The sequence below is a fragment of the Leptonotus elevatus genome, chromosome 18 (genome assembly GCF_054856555.1).
Source record: "Leptonotus elevatus isolate MCC_2025b chromosome 18, RoL_Lele_1.0, whole genome shotgun sequence".
Taxonomy (NCBI): domain Eukaryota; kingdom Metazoa; phylum Chordata; class Actinopteri; order Syngnathiformes; family Syngnathidae; genus Leptonotus; species Leptonotus elevatus.
Genome location: NC_141256.1, coordinates 3313301 through 3332519, shown reverse-complemented (window position 1 = coordinate 3332519; position 19219 = coordinate 3313301). Strand labels below are relative to the sequence as shown.

The 19219-nt window shown below is 38.5% G+C and overlaps 2 protein-coding genes across 3 annotated transcripts in view; one reads left to right on the top strand and one right to left on the bottom strand.

The window, feature by feature from the left end:
- The window catches only part of cdk19 (cyclin dependent kinase 19), a 56042-nt gene extending 51688 nt beyond the window's left edge, over positions 1 to 4354 (bottom strand). For both annotated transcript variants that reach the window (XR_015090854.1, XM_086061304.1), the window contains exons 1-2: positions 4097 to 4354; positions 1845 to 1920 (exon numbers count right to left, since the gene is read on the bottom strand). Coding sequence is in view for 1 of the 2 variants with exons in the window: in XM_086061304.1 (XP_085917430.1) it covers positions 1845 to 1920; positions 4097 to 4224 (204 nt within the window). In the remaining variant the exon portion in view is untranslated. The remainder of the gene's footprint in view (positions 1 to 1844; positions 1921 to 4096) is intronic.
- Positions 4355 to 6009: 1655 nt separating this feature from the next.
- amd1 (adenosylmethionine decarboxylase 1) lies at positions 6010 to 18823 on the top strand. The gene is made up of 9 exons (XM_086061520.1): positions 6010 to 6354; positions 11817 to 11903; positions 13320 to 13446; positions 13566 to 13668; positions 14029 to 14071; positions 14299 to 14443; positions 15195 to 15287; positions 15365 to 15520; positions 16134 to 18823. Exons 1-9 carry the CDS (start codon positions 6242 to 6244, stop codon positions 16275 to 16277), a joined length of 1011 nt encoding a protein of 336 aa, XP_085917646.1. The 5' UTR covers positions 6010 to 6241; the 3' UTR covers positions 16278 to 18823.
- The last annotated feature ends 396 nt before the right edge of the window (positions 18824 to 19219 follow it).

Genomic DNA, 19219 nt, shown 5'->3' with positions numbered 1-19219 from the left:
GTTTGAAATTTTCGTAGCACTTTTTTGTGTGGTTTTATCCTAATTTTCACGATATTATCTGTAGTAGCAACACTTGAATCACTGTCCCTTTTGTGTAACTTGAATGTCAATGGTTTAAAATCTGTACCCATCTGATTCAAATGTTCAGGGATGATGTCAAACTTTCTCAAAGCAAAAGCACAATCGATTTTTTACACTCACTCTCTTGATGCATTTTTCTTGTTCTACTCGTCCCACAGGGCTTGCTTCTTTGCCCTGTGTAATTATCCAGCTATCTGGCAATTGACATCACGTCACCTCATGTCAATGATATCCAATTTACAAGCCCTGTAATTCAGCCTTACAAACTCCCACTTGAAACTTGAAACTTGAAACTGTGACAATATTTAAACATGGATGTCCCAAATTTATGCCAAAATATTCACAATTAAACTACAGTTATTCTGTTTGGGGCCCCCCAATGCTCATTGTTTGCCAAGTTGAATACTGGAAAACTGGAAATGTCTTTGCTCATCATTATTTCAGCTTTTACACTAAAATAGCGTATCGTCTTTATCATCAGCCGTTAGGGCTCTCCACAATCTCTATTGTACTAAGAATTAACCCGAAAATTTGGGGTTTTCACCAAAAATTCAGTCACTGAAAATTTTCAGCAGAAAATGGACCAAAAGAACATTTTCAGTTTTCGGGTTATCAAGCATAGCCAACATTTTCCAAGAAGAAGCAACTTTCCCCTGTGATGATATGTTTGGCAAAGTATTCACACTAGATGCACTTCCTGATGGAACCCACCCATTTTGATCCCGGCTTGGGACCGGCAATTCCTGGGAATTAGCATATTGTGTAAGGATCTTGCCTTGGTAGCGTCCTCTCATCTGGCTGCCACCAACATTTTTAACTCGTAAGACTCACTTCAACTTCAGTGCACAAAACTGTCCAAAATGACCAGCCAGCTTCAGCTTTTCAGCCCATCCAAATCCTGCCATGATTCATGTTAGTTGCTTTTGGTTAGATTTTAGTTGTCATGTTTCCCTTGTGTCATTTTGTCTGCCTCGTCAAGTTTTATTGTGTCCACCTGTGCTTGTCATCCTTGTCCCATGTGTCATCCATTCAGCTCCCTCAGCCATATATGTGTGTCTTGTCCAGGTGTCTCTTGTCGTCTCGTTAGTATGTGTATTATTTAGTTCCCTGTGTTTGTTTGCTCCCTTGGTCCTAGCCCTGTAAATCCTAGTGTTTGTTTTGTTCTTCAGGACTTTTGATAATTAAGCATTTTAGTTTTTTTCTACTATCTGGTTTGCTTTTTCATTTTTTTTAAATGAAATTACTTTTGAACACCTCTGGCTCCGGGCCCTGCTCCCTTGCATTTGGGTCCACAGTTGCTGCCAAAACATGATAAATCCAATGTTTATTTAACCCAATCTGATATGTCAAAAATAATAAATCCAACCTTGGGTCAAAGTAACAGCAATTTACTAAAAAAAAACACACACACAGCTACCCAACAAGTGGGTTAGGAAAACAACTCGGCTGTTTTTTTTAAGTGTGTAGCCACTGATGTAAGAACTTGAGTGATTTTGATTATTAGCAAGAAAGCTACGGAAAATGGCAAGATATCAGCTCTTAATTTAGACATAGGACCTATTTTGGTTGTCATCATTATTTTTGTCCAAACAATGAGTTGTATCAGACATTTAAAATAATGAAAGGAACTACAGAAGCAAGGGTGACCTAATCATTGTTCCATGACTATGGATGGATGGATGAACATCATGCAAAATTTTTATATTATTATGTTTTTGGTTGTTTTGTTTTTTTGCCAGAGCAAAAGTCAAAATGTAACTTACAGCAATTTCCCTGCACGCAGACATTGAAATTCCAGTGCCTTCTATCTGTTTCAGTGCATATTCCTTCTCGTCTATCCTGTAGGGAAAAAAGAAATAAGGGAAAATATTAATTTCATATTTAGTTTGAAAATAAGACCTCTGATTCATTTTGGTAAAAAAAAAAAAAACATTTACCCTGTAATTTTAATCTTATGAAATAATTGTTTTCACAAGCACAGGTTTACCAAATGAAACCATCAACACATCCATTTTCAATACAGATAAACCTGGTCAGGGTTGCGCACTGCTGAAGCTTATCCCAGCTGACTTCGGGCGAAAGGTGGACCACACCCTGAACTGGTCGCCAGTCACTCACAGGACGTATACAGAAGGACGACCATTCGCACCGTCACTGAGTGGGAACTGAACCCACCTTGCCTGCATTGAAGTCATTCGAATGCACCGCTACACTATCAGTGGCCCAAAGGAAACAAAATATGACAAAAATAATGGTGTATTTAAAATGATGCAAATATGCAGGACTAAACAGTAAATTAAGCACATACAAGATCAAATGACAACTCCATTCAGTGAGCAGCTCACACAGATCAAACAAATCCTCATGGCGCTTGGTTCAAACCTATTCCAGCCTAATTTGCATTGGAGATAATGATAGATTTGCTGAAGCTCTTTCAGTCATGCATCTTTAAGACTAAATTAACTGCTCATGACATTTCATATGTTACTTATGTTCATATATTACTAACACCTGAAATTGTCGCTTTTTTATATAAAGGAGCACACACTTAAACAATAAATAATACTACCTCATCGAAGAACGCAGAATTATGAGAACAAATCTGTGATTATGATGTCAACCTGTATTACGATTGGCACTGTTTTTGAACGTATTACACTTTATAAGTTAAAGAAATAATAATGATAAAATTGAAAATATTTTTAGTTGGGTTTGTTTCGTCATCTACAAGAAGTGTTCTAAGGAAATGTTAAATGTTACTAAATATTAATACTTGACATAAAATGTGATTTTTTTTTTCTCCAAATGCATATTTGGTTATAGTGGCTTATTTACTGTAGTACAAAAGTGGCTCCAATTACCAGACATAAATTCCTTGTGTGTTTTGAATGTACTTGGCCAATGACAATGATTCTGAATTAACAGATATTACCTGATGGGGAAAGCAGAAAGTCACAACAACCTGATTAGTTTTTGGCAGGTCCTGAGTGAGAGAGAAGCTCTTGCTCTCATAAGATTGCTTTCAGATGTTATTCTCATACTTTTCTTATTTTATGATGTTTCTTTCTTTTTTTAACTCAACTTTTTTCTTATGAATAACTTTCAGTGTGGTAATTGTTTAAATACTGTACTGTAAATGTAAAAAACATAAATAGAAATTTAAATAGAAAATTTCTGTTTTTGGAGTTTGGGAACGTGTTAATTGCATTTACATTATTTCCTATGGGGAAAAAAATTGAACAAGGTTGAACAATTCGGACTTTGAACACTTCTCGCAGGAACGTATTATGTTCAAACTCCAAAGTACCACTGTATATCCGTAAAACAAATAGAGACCGAATTTAAGCAAGTCTAAGTATGAACTTTCACATAGTAAAGTTTGACATTGTCATGAGCCATGGCTGTGTAACAAAAATTGCACCGCAAAGTATATTCACCAAATGTGCTGTTAAATTTTGTGTGTACATTAGTACGTTTGTGATCATTCCCAGAACGCAGTTGATTTCACAAAGCTTGCACTAGCATTGTCACATGCTTGAGCGTGACAACGTGAAAGGACAACAAGCCAAGTCTCATATCCAACTACGAGTGTGAAAAAAGTTTGATCGTGCAGCGTTGGGAATGGGAGAGAGGCATTGACCACGAAAGGAAGCCTCAACTGCTGCTATCGCGTGACGTGAAGACGACACCCGTGCCGCTCATGTGCGTTCCCATACGATGAATAGCAAGCACAGTAGCACGGGACATATGAAAAATAAGATGACCCGCTGCTATGTTGTGCAGGACTATGTTGAAGGTGAGAGGAGACCAGCAGGAAAGGGGAAGAGGAGGGAGGGGGGGCCGTTGGTGAGTGAGCGCGTTACATGAAAACAAAAACACAGACACGGGCTATCACTTTGGGAGGGGATTCAAATCTAACGCGCCGTTCGTAAACACATGCAAGTGTTGCTTCAGAAAATGCATCCAGCGGTCACTTCCATATCAATATAAACAATAACGTCAATGGTCATCTTACCCGTCTTTGCGCTTAGCTTTATAAACGTGCCCGTAGGTGCCTCGACCCACTTTGCAACCTTCATATTCGAACAGATCTTCTACTTTCTCTCTCTCGGCGGCCAGCTTTGTTTTGAAGTCGTAATCCATTCTAACCCATAAATACGTCGTAATTTACAATAAAATAAAATATTAATTATTACATGCATTAATTAAATAATCGGGTCGGTTTATTCCCCCACCATTTCCTTGTTTGGGATTTTGGTCTGCTCCGCTTAATGTTCACTGGCTCGTTGACGTTTCTAATTGGCGCACAATGCTTGCTGGGTAATAGAGTTTTGGTGAGCAGACGCAGCTGTTCGTCACGACATGAGAAGAGACATTTAAAAACTACAACCCGCATTTCTCGCCGCTTTGCGTACTCCTGTACGCTTTTAAGAATCCAGGGATTGGTTGTTTGCATTACGTAGGGTATACTTACGCCGTTGTTCAATAGTAATAGTACAGAACCTTGGCCAATTAACACATATTTAACACATATTTTTACTAAAAACTGTGGTGATGGAACAATATTAAAATATATTGGTTAATATAACCGTTTTATATATATATATATAAAACCTTATTTTATTTTACGTGCTATTTTAAAACGTGGAATATATCACAAGGTGACATTCAAGTCAAAGCACACATTGAAAAATGTGATGATATATATTTGAATGATAGTGACTGTGGCAGATAAATTCCAATAATCCCTGTGCTTTGTTGGCATTTACAAATATACAGGGTGTTCATAAAAACAATGATTTCATGATGTTAAGAAACCACAGGTCTCAAACTCAAGGTCGGCGGACCACATCCGGTCCGCCACATCATTTTATGTGGCTAGCGAAAGCAAACCATGTGTGTCAACTTCCATAATCCTTGCTAAAATCTATATCAGAATTTCAAATTAGGCTAAATACTAACGTTGAGATTTTTCAATATTATTGCAATATTAGACCCTTTTTTACAGTAACTTGAACAATATTTGAAAAAACTATTATTCTTGACTTCTGATTTCAAAACTAGTAATCTATTATAATATGTTTTGTATATGTAATAATACAATGAGAAGTTTAAAAACATTTTGGGGTTTCACCATCCATCAAATCAGGCTTTTGATATTTTATTTTATCTTTAAAATTACGACCCTTAAAACCTTTGTGGACTCTTCTTCGAGGATTTTTTTAAAAGTGTAAAGCACTTTGAGTTTTTTCTTTACATGAATGACAAGGTGCTATTTACATAAAGTTGACTTGACTTTACTTGATGTTCAAATGGTTGTATCCACAACCACAATTAGATGATGGTGGTGGTGACTACCTTTTTCAGCAAGATGATGCTCGAACATCTGCTGAACCATATTGATGGGTTGTTCTGGATAAGACAATCGGGTGTTTTGCAAGTGGCCTACAAAATCTCCAGACCTAATTGCTTATGACTTGTTTCTTAGAGTAAAGTTACGTACCAATTCCAGCTACCCTGGGTGAGCTGAAAATGCGTGCCACTGAAGTGGTACGCATGATCACTTCAGACATGCTGCAGAATGGACAGAGCTAGACCATTGCATCATATTAAACCAGCTAAAACTGTATAAAATCGTACTTCTATGGTTACTTAATGTTAAAGAATATTTACAATTAAGTTACATCTGTTTGAAATCAGGGAATGTTTTTGTGGACACTCTGAAGTATAAACATGAGCTATTAAAGGTGGTGTTTAAAAAAAATGAGTATGTCATCACGTGACGTCGTGTTGTCAAGGAGAACTCTGCCATTGCTGTAACGGACAGCCCTTTGGACCAATCACATCTTACCAACCAGAGTCCTGCAATTCCATTGGTCATACAAAATAATGACGTATTCCTTGTTGTCTATAAAAATCCACCTCACAGTCAGCACACAGGGCTGTACACAGTATGGCCGGCGATATTAGCTAGCACTCGCTAACGGTATTCTCTGCAAAAGGGAAGACGGTAACAAGAAAAATCATCATTTGGATTGTTTAACGGACTGTACACCACTAAGTTATAATCTGATTGATTACGTATTAATCAAGACAAAACGTTATAACCGACGTTTATTATTCTTTTTTTCCTCTTTTTTTTTTGCGTGTCTGTTGTCCCATGATGGAAGATAACAGTGCACATTTCTTCGAAGGGACCGAGAAGCTGTTAGAGTTGTGGTTCTCCCGGCAGGATGAGACCAAGGGAACCGGGGACCTGCGAACCATCCCAAGGTTGGTTTCATTGTGGAACTTCTTCTGTATCAGGTGGCCGTACACTTTAGGACGTAACCCTGACCACCTGATTGCCTTTAATCTCGTTTCATTCCTGATAATTTCTTCATGTTTGTGTATTTATTCAAATCGAACAGCTCTTCATTCATTCATTCCAAAAGAGGAGATACCAAAGGCGGTCACCGGAGCTCACGCAGTTAAAAATGGCCACCCCCTCCTGGCTCATTCATTTGCTTAGTAGATGTACGGTGACTTAACAAAATTGGATATTGACCAAGTGCGTATGTGTTTACGGTCAATTCTGTTGAATAACCAGGTCCCATTCAAATGGTAAACACGGTCACTGCTATATAGCTAACACTTATTTATTTTTTTAGTAGGGGGGGATTTGGCACGAGTCCTTTTTGTGGTTTGATCTTTACAAAGCGAAAACATCGTCTGCCACTGAAAAATTATATAAATTAGCATTGCTGTCGGGTTTTACTCTGAAGGTCACTATTACAGGGTCGAAATGCGAATTGTATGTGGGCGCAAGCGTTTAAACAGGCCCAGTGTGGGACGCGGACGTGATTTGAATTATATATGGTGTAAAGTAGAGAAACCATTTACATTGTGTTTATATTATGGTTTCGCTGAGGAAGAGCTCATGTTTTTTTCTGCGTGACTGTACAACTACATGGATCCACTTTTGCTGTCAAGCATGTGCTCGGTCGTCACCACGACCACCGCGTGTTCCTTTGCTAGCAACCTGCCACGCATGACGCTTATATTACGAATTGCATTTACGAGTCTGTCAGTGGTTCATGTAATCGTCTTTATGCCACTTTGAATGTCGTGAGGTGGTTAAACGTTGTATTCTTCAAGTTAGGGCCATAGAGTATTTATTCACCAGAAGTTATAGGAAGAGACTAACTTCCCCAACGGACCACTAGCCTGAAAATGTTCCAAGTCACGTTTACAGCCATGCATTCCTCCCCTCCCCTCCCAGTGCACTCGATTGGCTCGCTGGTGTTTGTGAAACCTGCTTGCCACAGACGTAGACCTGTGTGTACTATAGGCGGCATAGCAGACATACATATTTTTGAACTTGCCAAAAAAAAATGACTGTTGACTATGCAAAATAAATGATCACCAAAAAGGATGTCATTAGGAAATTTGCACTGGCAATTTCATCCGCTGTTTTTATGCCTTTGTGGAGACAGTTTTTAAAACATAGCATTGATGGCATATTGGGTGCATTTGTAGGCTGTCACATGCCAAAGCAGTAGGTGGTACTGTAACTTCCAAGTACTAAACAGAAGCATGAAGGAAGTCATTGACGGAAAACCACCAACAATAAAACAGGTGGTCCTCGATTCAAGATTAATCAAAATCGGACATTTTGAGGTTGCGAATGACCTGCAATGATATAGTAATAAAAGATGTAATGTAAACCGATTTTAATCGGCCCATATTTAATCGTAAAATAAGTTTTGATTTAACTGGACTAAGTCAAATTGCTGCATTTTTAAATTTACCATCCTTGAATCATATCACACTCATATTTAAATGTATTTTATAAGAGATCCACATCAGATATAACTTTGACGTTGCTGATTTTTTTGTTTCTTTGACTTTAATTAACTTGAATAGTTTGGACTAAGGTGCATGGAGTTGCATGTTAATGCTAAACATAACAAAAGCTAACAAAAAGCTAACAAAAAGCTAACAAAAAGTAACAAATCAAATCGTAATCTCACTAACTCAAAGTCTAATCGTTCCACTAGAAAATGCGCTGTTCTTGAATCATATCGTACCCCATGTATCAATGTCTTATATTTGCGAGCTGCACACCCCTAGTAGATGTGTAATAAGTCATCACACGGCACAAGAGAAGCAACCTAAGTAATGCCGAACTTGATGTTTTTCATATGATTGTTTTATATTTATGAAAGAGAATTATTAATACAAATCTCTGTGTAATTGTGACTTTCTGTCACTGTTTTGTGTGAAAATATGACATCACGATGTTCAGTTACTACTGATTGTCACACAAGTATTTACTCTTAATTATGATTTACATATACAGTAATTCATGTAATTAAATGTATTTATTTATTTTCTTTCTTTCCCATGTCAATCTAAGCAGTAACATTTTTAGAGTTTTTCCCAGTCCAAGCCAGACCGCTTTAATATGTGTATATAAAATCAGATATGTATCCAATGCAGCTGCAGTATCATGTTGCGCTAATCCAACCTAGATGTTGTCAAAAAGTGTCAAACGTCAGACAGGCACAAAAAACAATGTTGTACGAAGAAGCAGGAAATACGCCAGATTTACATACCTAAACACTCTCAAAAAAAAAAAAAGGAACAAAAAAACTAGGGATGCACGATAATGCTACAAAATTTACTGTGTACAATCTTTTCACAATCTGTCATTCTATCACAAAGGTTGTTCTTTATCAAGTATCTTATGAATAAGGATCAGTGTTAATTTACAGCCAGAGGGCCGATTAAAGGCTTGCTGTGCTACTGTGGATCAGGCTGGCTGGATGTTAGCCAACTTCCAAAGAAGTCCACAAGGGCATCTGATAAATGTTGTGAGAGTGCTCTCATCTTAATACACACACACAAAACCCCCACCCCCATATTCTCAAAGTCTATTACGCTTTTGCTGATTTGATCAACCAGTTTTGGAGGGGATGATTACATCTTTGTAAGCACGTTCTTCTCTCTTATTAGACTTACTTGTTTATTCGCTCAGAGATTTTAAAAAGGCATGCTTTGTCTTGTTAACTGCAGTATTTGGCATCATTTGCGCTCCTTTCAGAGAGTCCAATCCGGGGGAAATGTGATCCCGACGAAGCACCACAAATAGACTATGGTGTACATTTCACACTCAAGTGGGAGTTGACATTGGTCTCCAATGGCGCTGTCTCACTGGTCTGAGGCTATGCTGTCATTTTGTATAGCGACCATGAATGTAGGTTTGTTTTCTTTTGCACATGAGAGATTTCGGCTTATAATTCAGTCTCCAAGGCCTACAAAAAAAAATTGTAGTGTATAGAATGATCCAACGTGTAACGATCCTGTGAAAAAGTTACACTAAAGGCAAATAAAATCAGGTGAACAGCACGCTGTGAGGCTGTTTGTCTTTGTTACAAAATATAAATACTAACAATGCAGCATGAACCGCCATGCTATCCATCTTATTTTAGGCATTATTATTTTAGATTCCAAAACGCTATTGGTCACTCTATTGTTAACCTTTTACAGGTGGCAAATGCATAGTATCTCAAATCTCTTATTATGCCATGTGTCGGTGTGCACAGATTGAGGCAAAGAAACGGGTGGTGTTGATAGTTTTGAAGTTTTACTTAGTTTCTGTTTTGGTTTTAATAATCATATATAAGCTATGGTTATCAGAAAAAGACGTCAATTGTTTATTTTGTACTCATTTTGTAATTCTGCGTTAATTGTACGAGCTAATATTAGGCTGGGAATCTACCTGATTTTCCATTTAAAAAATCATCATGTTAAATCACATAGCAACTGTTGCTATGCTAGAGTACATGACCTCTTAATACCGGCTTCTGATTGGTCTTTTGCCATGCGTTCATTAGTGTAATAGGCACACAGCTGAAAGGAGGGTGTGTTGTATCTACCTATTCCTATCCATGGTAGTACTGTGAGGAGTAATAATGATATAATGAGTAGTGCTGTCCGACAAAAGTATTGTTAACGGCAAGGTCAGTTACTTTGTTTTTGTTTTATATTGAAAACATTTGGGCTTCTGATCAAAAGATGACAGAAGTTCAGAATTCCAGCTCCAACTCAGGACACAGAGTACCTTTGTGTGAACCGACCCACTTTTCAAGTGAGCAAACGTATGGAAGAAACATGCCTGATTGTAATGTGCCTCTTAGATTGATAGCTTTAACACTGCTTATTGTTAAGGATACAAAATTAAGATTATGGTATAATTTCTGTGTAATAAATTATGAGACCACTGTTGCTGCTTGTGTACAAGTGCTAAGAGGTTAGAGTACATGAAGGTAAAACCGATCAGTAAACAAATGGCCGATTCCTGAAGAGCCATAAGTTAGGTTTCCATCCAATTGTTTCGAATCTTTTAAACGAATTTACTGAAAATGCTCAAAACGGACATGCGATTTATGCCCGTTTCCATCTGTTCTTCTTTTGTGAATATTGAGAGGGGACGCCACCGCTGTCGGTGGCGGTATACACCATAGAGATGTGATCCACCAGTAACAGAACAGGAAGCGACTGCGCCGTGCAATGGCATCGTATGAGTTTGCTTTTGTAATTCTTTATAAACCGTAGCGTTTCTTTGCTGTTTTCCATCTAAAATGCCATTAATATTTGCTTCTGTAATTAATTCCAACAAGATTTCTGTTTCATCGTCCCCCCAAACATACCTTACTTTATCGTCCACCATTGCTTTGTGACCACAAATGTACGTGTGACATAATATCCGGTCAAAACGTGCGTTGTGTATCCGTTCTTGTCATTATTTATTCCCAAATCATGTTTCCATAGCAAAAATTAGCATTTTCCTTTTTCTGATACACTTCAACTTTTGCGTATTTGGGGCCCATTTTTGAAAAAAATGGGTGGATGTAAACCCCACTATAATCTGCGGATTTAATCGGCTGGTCGATTAATCGGTCGGGCCCTACAAAGAACTTCATCAGGGGGAAACAGTGGAAGGTCTAAGACTGGCCAAGTCAATCACCAGATCTTAACCCAACAGAGTATGCCTTTTACATCCTGAGGAGGAGACTGAAGGAAGAGCCCACCAGAAACAAACAAGAACTGAAAGAGGCTGGGGTAAAAGCCTTGGAAAAGCATTTCAGTCGAAGAACAATTCAACAAAAACATGAATTGGCCTTGCTGTTCCATTATTTTTGGAGGGGACTGCATCATTGGAAATCCATGACAATTCTCCTCTTGATTATACTGAAACCTTGTTTTTGAAATAAGGGTCACTGTGACTCCTTTTGCTATGCTGAGTCACAAATTTGTCTTGTTGAGCAATATAATGTGACGTAACACGCATTGTTGTGAATCCACATCTGCTACAGGGAATGACGCAACTTATTAGTTCTGCAGCAATTTGTGAAAATCTAAAAAATGCCACACGCTAGTATTTGTGTTAGGGCATAGGTATTAAAAATCTTAACATGGGATATAAGGTAGAAGGTGTTTCTGTTCAAACATGCTTTTGTGTTCACATTTGTGGCTACCCCAGCCACTGATGCTCAACTTTACTTTGGTGAGCTAAGCAAGTGTTCAAATAACCCTTATCTGTATGACCTTGTAATTTTGCCTTGCTCTTCAGCAAGTATCCTACTCCTTCCTTCACTCCCCTCAGGATAGTGTTGAAGATACCTCATCTTGCAATACTTGGAATGTAAAACCATTGCGAAACTTTGCCAATGCTTTTGTTTCCTTTTCAGGTTTGAGTGGGACAAACTTTTGGAGAATGTGCACTGTTTGATCATAAGTGTGACAAAGACCGACAAGCAGGAAGCTTATATACTCAGGTGAGATGTGGAGCAGTACGTCTGCAGCGTTTGGCTATGATTAGAAGGCTTTCCGGGATTAGATTGGTCACCTTAAAGTCACTTGACATTGCCGCTGCTTGCTGTCACTTTCAGGTGACGAGATTTATCTTCCTTATGAAATGCAAAACAACTTTGTTATAAGTTAACAAAAAAAGTTGAAATGCAGACCTCCACTGTGACTTAAACATTTGTCTTCTGTGGAATTAATGAGGGGGAAATATCGCTTACAGCAGCCACACAAAATAAAAGCACATTAAAGTCAAGTTAAACAGCAACTGTGAAACCTCATATAGGCTAAAATACTAGGGCTGGGTATTGATTTTAATTTCCTCAATAAAGAGTTCAGTTGGATTCGATTTCGATGTTTCCCGATTTGATTCACTTCAATCTGATATTGATTAATTATGGAACATCAGTTTTTTTTAAATATCAAGGACATGATGAAAACTCCACAAACATTAAATTCCAAATAAATAAAAAAAGGTAACTGTTAAATGATTTAGTTTATTAATGAAAGTGACATGTTATCACATAAGTGTTACACAAACATTGACATCAACAAGGATGAGATTAAATTATTTTCATATTTCAAATTCAATAATTGTAAATAAATATACATTTTAAATATTCCGACATATCTTAAAAGTGCAATAATTGAGGTCTTTCATAAATGTAAAAAAATACTTTTAAATTGTATATGAACAGTAAATTTCAAGAAAACCATAAGATACAAAAAAAATGTGGGCTTTAAAAAATACTTGGGAATCGATGGGAAAAAGAGATATTAAAATAATTGATTCATAGTTTTATTAATCAATATCAGACTCTAAAGGAAAACCTATTAATATTGATTGACCGTTTTTTGATTGTTTGTTATTTACCCAGCCTTATAAAATAAGTACAAGTAACAAAAACATGTCTACAAAGTGTCGTTTGTGAATTTTGCTGTTAACCTCCTCGTTAGAGAACAGCAACTTGTGGAAAAAGTAGTGAAGCATTTAACAGTTGGACACGTGCATTCAAGCTTAGAGAAGGTCACATTAAGTTCACCTGTCAAACTTTAAATGCATTTGAGGCTTGTCCTGAAATTTCACCTGAAAGCCAAATACCCCTAACTTTTTGTGAGTAGTTAGTTTAACTTCTTGTATGCCAGGTTCATCTGTTCAATTACGTGCAAGTATAAATATAATGAGAATGTCCAGCCATCATATCGAGCTGGGTTCTTTGTCCCAGTGATAATTGTGCTTAGGTATTAAATGTGCTTATCAAACCAAGACCAAAAGCAAAATACTGAAAGATACTAAGCTAAAGCTAAAGCTAGTAAGAGAGTGTGTTGTTATTCAGTGACACGAGTACCGTACACACATGGACCTCTTGTCTTTTTTTTCCTTTCAGTGAGAGTAGCATGTTTGTCTCCAAGAGACGTTTCATTTTGAAAACATGTGGAACCACCCTCTTACTGCAAGCACTGGTGCCTCTGCTGGAACTCGCCAGGGAGTACTGCGGTTTCGATGCCATCAAGGTGAGCTGCATCCTCTCAGCGATGGCCCTCGTTAAAAATCATTTCATTTCTTTCTGATTTGAAACTGGTCAGTGTTGTTGATAACCAAGCACATGCCCAACTGTTACCTTGTGTCGCAGAATTTCTTCTACTCCCGCAAGAATTTTATGAAGCCAACCCATCAAGAGTTCCCTCATCGAAACTTCCAAGAGGAAGTAGACTTTCTCAGCCAGATTTTCCCAAGTATGTCACCAAAAATTTTATTTATTTGTAAGTTCAACGGCAACAACAATCTTGCTTCTCAGGCACGTGCCATAGATGTGCACCATATTTCTCACCCTTGTCATGCCCAGTTCTGCCACAAAGTTTCTCAGGAATATTTTAAGCAAACAAACAAAAAGCCATTAAAATTGTTTATTTATGACAAAGGTACAAACTCCCTGTTTACGTCCAAGGCTTTATCCACTTGGGACCAGCAGATGAAGATACGCTGGAGCATGTTAAATTAATTATTTTTAATTATTAACATGTAGTCCTGTGGGTGTTTGCGTCATACGGTCACAAAAAGAAAAACATTCCTTGTCTTGTCTTGACTTCCTCCAGATGGTGCAGCCTACTGTATGGGACGTTTGAACTCTGACTGCTGGTAAGAACGCATCATTTACACATCGTTAGCATAATAGCGTAGATAACTAAGCCACATGTAAAAACAATTCTGGAAATGAGAGCTAAAATTTTAGCTGGGTAGGCTACATTGCTATCTTGTCTTGATTTTGTAACAGTATCAGTTATGCTATTAGGCTAATCACATGGTACAACTTTATGATGGAGTTTATCGAATAGAATCCTCACTCACAATTTGTTGTTGACCAGGTATCTGTTTACTCTGGACTTGCCAGAGTACTGGGAGAACAAGTATGCGGATCAGACACTGGAAGTTCTGATGAGTGACCTTGATCCAGCTATTATGGACCAGTTCTATATGAAAGATGGTGTTTCTGCAAGTGAAGTCACTCGTGTAAGAAGTTTTGAAACTAGAACGCATTTATTGCCAAGCGGGATTGTTCAGCTTCATTCAGTTCAAGCTATAAACACAGCAGTGTAATTAGCCTGTCTATAGTGCTTTGCTTTGTAGTAGCATTAAGCTAGCATTAGCTAACATTTACAAGACGAAGCTGAAATATACAATTTATATGTAATATTCCATATTTCTATGGAATACATGTTAGAAGAACTTTTCGCTATCTGTCAGCAAAGACATTAGTATTTGTTTACCCACTACATACGCAAACTAACTTGGGGGGGGGGGGGGTCCTCTGTTTACGACTTTTTTATTATTATTTTATTTTTTAACATGCGTCTGAATCCACTTTGGGCTATACCCACAATCTTGTAATGTACTAAAACTCATGATTACACTAAATATTTGTATGGAAAAAATTGTAGGTCATAAATGTAAAATAATCACATGAAAAACGGTAAAATATGCCTTCTTGTGACAATGTATTCTTATGGTACTGCTAATAAGTTTGTGTTGCACAACTATGCTTTTCTCCATGCTTCCATTGGAAAGTTTGGTTATAAAAATAATTTTCAAAATAATAAAAATAAAAAAAAACTTTCCATACCGGAAGCAATGTGTTGGCGCTCATTCATCATGTTACACTCAAGTCTCTTAATAGAGCTTTTGCATGCTGGTCACATTTAAAATGTCTCACAAAATAATGTGGTTATATTTTGCCGCTGTTTTTTGTTTTTCCTTGTTCCAGATGAGTGGAATTTGTGACCTGATACCAGGTTCTGTGATCGATGCCACAATGTTCAACCCATGTGGATACTCAATGAACGGAATGAAGACTGATGTGAGTGCTGCTTGGCGTTAATATTGTGTTGACTGGTCTTGTGTTACTGTAACCTGGATCCTCATTACCTCCTGCAGGGAACCTACTGGACCATTCACATCACCCCAGAGCCAGATTTCTCCTACGTTAGCTTTGAGACAAACCTCTCCCAGACTTCGTACGATGACCTTGTCCGGAAGGTGGTGGATGTGTTCAAGCCAGGAAAATTTGTGACAACGCTGTTTGTCAATCAGGCATGTATTCAACGCACTGCAGTGGTGTTCAAATTAGGGCGTGAGGGCACATTTGTGGGCCTTGAATACAGGGCCATTATTGTGCCAAAACTATTTTTGCAAATGTGCATTTCAATCCACAAATATGTAAAGGGAATTTGTGTCCGTAACCAAAGTCACAAATGTGTAACAAGAATCTGCAAATGTGTGACTGAAGTCTCAAACTGCAGAACTGTGACAAAAGTCATATGTAAGAATACAGCCATCAAGACGCCCGGTGTTAGAAATATATACGCATTTAACTATGCGTTTACGTATACAAATCAGTGTATGCATTTGCAGATTTATGTCACATTTGTGACTCAGTTACATATTTGCAGATTCGCGTTTCGCATTAGTGACTTTACACATTTGTAGATTCTCGTTACGCATTTGTGACTGGTTACGGATACAAATTCTTTTTACATATTTGTGAATTGAAATATGCATTTGTAAATACTTTTGGCCCCATATTTGAATCCTTTGATGTTTCTGTGTGTGTCCCTCAAAGGAAAAAGTTTGGACACCTCTGCACCATGGCTTTAGCCAAATGTTTTCTACTCAGTCTAACTTGAACCCTGTCCTTTTACTGCAGAGCTCCAAATGTCGCAGTGTCTTCTCTTCTACCCAAAAACTAGACGGGTTTAAGCGTCTCGACCGCCAGCTGGCTCAATTCAACGATTACAATTTTGTGTTCACAAGCTACTCTAAGAACTGCCAGAAGAATCAGAAGAGTTGAGGGTGGGAGATGAAGAAGAAGAGGCGTAAAAAAGGTGGCCGCTTGGGGTTCCATCCTGGTGGCCACCTTCCAGTAGAAAGCTTGTCGTCCTCCTCCCTTGCCCCTCCCGCCCTCGTCTGCTGTCATGAACCCCCCGGCGGCAAGGACGACAAGACCAGTTTAACCTCCAGTTTGAGTTATTTGCATTGTTGTATCTGTGACTTGGACCTCTTGCATGAAAGCTCTTTTCTCTGTTTCGATATGCTAGCGCACACTTACTGTGATCTTGAAGTGCATGTAGAGGAATTAAACACGCTCCATTTGAGGCTTTCCACCTGTGACCAGTCCAAAGGCCCCTACCTGCATGTCTCCTCCCTCATCCCACACAGACAGGGCTTCCGGCCGCACTAAGTCCACACCCCTGACATGCTCAGATTAGTCTTTCTGAATGCAGTCATGCATACAACCCACAATTTTCTATGTTATGCGACCATTGGCGAGGATCATTCATAAAGGAGTGCACTTTAGTCATTTTTTTACCCATGGTATGAAAATGAAAGCTGGCCTTTTGTCTCTGAATGTGAAAGTTGTGATAAGCCTTGACTCTTTTCAGTCGCCATCTAAAATTGCATACTTTCATGCCTGGCATTTTACTTCAATCTCGACGTTTTAAAACTATGGAACTACTATTCTCACAATTCTGACTTTTAAGTGAGAATTCTGACTTTAATCTCAGAATTCCGATTTAAAAGTGGGAATTCTGACTTTATTCTCAGAATTCTGACTTCCTGAATACCCCTCACCCCCACCCCTTCAATTCTTAGCTCTATGTCAAAGTCAGAATTCGGACTTTATTCTCAGAATTCTCACTTTTAAATCGGAATTCTGAGATTAAAGTCAGAATTTTCACTTTTAAATCTGATTTATTGTGACGTAGAGCTATGAATTGGAGGGGGGGGGGGGGGGTCAGAAAGTCAGAATTCTGAGATTAAAATGATAAATCATATTTCTGAGAATAAAGTGAGAATACTGCCAACCTTTTTTTTTTCTCCCCGCTCTTCACTGGCCCTAATCCTCTTTAAAAGAGCTTTAAACTAATGGCCAGTGAAGAGAATCTGAATAATTCAAGACCTTCCAGTGGCGCACTTTACAACACCCCACTTTTTTTCTTCTTCTTTTTTTTTTACACCATGCTGTATCTATAGGAACCCTCTAGCTTCCCGTCATATTCATCGTTTCACATTCACATGGAAAAGGAATGTATTCCAGGCCATGCAAAGTACGCTGACGCCATCTCGTCCGATTCATCTTTCGAATGTACACGTCTCTAGAGAAAAGCCTGGTCCACTTTTGAGTGCTGAATGTATGACTTCAGGCGTGCACATAGTGACGCCGCCCCCACTTTGCCGCGCAAAGCTCACAATGCCCTCTGCCGACTGTCTATTGTCCCGCTCCCATCAGGTCTCCTTTTGCCGGCCAGCCAGACCAGTCAATTGGCCCTAGAATTAGACGGGAGGTGAGCTGGCGAGGGCATAATGAATCAGAAAGTTTCTGCTTGCCTAGCAAAGCATTTTCCCTCTTGACAATATCCATCCCCTCTGTCTCTTTCCGCCCCATACAAAAATGTGTAAGCGTACAATCGAGGCCCATCAGTCTGAGCATGCCAGGGTCATCCTGGATCATTCCACATCCAACCACTGCACCATCTGCCGTTTTATGTCATTACTGGTGCCCAGACATAATTTTTTTTGCTGTAAATTGGGCTTCCTCACTATTCTCTGTTTGCATTAATGCCCCCTTTTTTTTTATTATTAAACTTTTGCGTTCTCGGATGGTGCAGTGGTACATGTAACTAGTGCGGTGTCATGTAGCCTCGTCTGTGTTTGCCCTCGTTTTGCCAGCTGAACCATATTTAAAGCGGCTCGCTTCTCATCCAAGTCTTCCTTTAGCTTGAGCTCTTTCTCACCACCTACTGCAGAGCCTTACTGAGAAAGAAGAGGAGACGCTACCATGAAAGATCTGGCACTTGGAATAGTTTGTCTAACATGGCCTTTTAGAGTGGTTTCATAATTTCCTCGAGGACCAACGTCTGCACTACTTGACCACCTCAGCCTGGCAGCCCTTCTCCTCAGCCCCATGAGGTGTATACCACATGCAAACCAGCACTGTTAAATGTTCACTTTGAGTAAATACAGTGGATCATTGCATTTGTTTTTGTTTTTGGCTACCAGTAACTCCCTTGTTTCTTTGCTGAGGACCAATTTCCTTTTTTTCTGCCAGTGTTTGTCTCACTAGGTTTGAGGCAGTTTGTTCAAAGTCACAGTGATTCCACACATGTGACACCTAAACACACTAGAACCTTGGACTTACCTTTGTGAATCTTCCAGTTAAAAACTCCAAGGAAAGTTCTTGAAAAGCCTCCGCTTGTGGAGTGTGAGTGCTGTTACAGAATGTGTCAGGATCGATAGAGAAACTTTGCTGTTCTAATTCTCTTGCTATTTGGATAGTCAAGATGTGCTAAAATCTGTGTTATGAGCTTAATGCTAAAATAAAATTACTCTTCTCTCCATTGTTTTTTTCTTACAATACAGTTACTAGCTTCTATAAGCGTTAGCATTTTTTCTATAAAATGGCAGATGAAACTACACTCGAATCAACAAAACAAAGGTTGTTTTCCATAAATAAATTAACCTATAAGCAGCAAAAGTTTATAGTTGTAATGGCGTACATAATCAAATTAATATAGTCACGGTCTTTGCATTACTAATAGTGCGCTGACTTTTAAGGACTACCTTGAAACGTGACTATAAAAGCTGTAAATTTTTTAAACATACTAATTAAAGAAATACTCATTGGTATAGTTACATGAACTTTGAGCTTAGCCAAAGCAAGCATTCTTTCGCTCCCGCTGAGTCACGTGGCACATTCATAGGCGCATGCTGCCACCTGGTGGATACCATGAG

Excerpts from the sequence above, each read along its gene's own strand:
- amd1 (XM_086061520.1), top strand. The coding sequence starts at position 6,242 with ATGATGGAAGATAACAGTGCACATTTCTTCGAAGGGACCGAGAAGCTG. Across the intron at positions 13,669-14,028 it reads TCTCAGCCAGATTTTCCCAA|ATGGTGCAGCCTACTGTATG; the intron begins GTATGTCACCAA and ends GACTTCCTCCAG. Across the intron at positions 14,444-15,194 it reads CTGCAAGTGAAGTCACTCGT|ATGAGTGGAATTTGTGACCT; the intron begins GTAAGAAGTTTT and ends TCCTTGTTCCAG.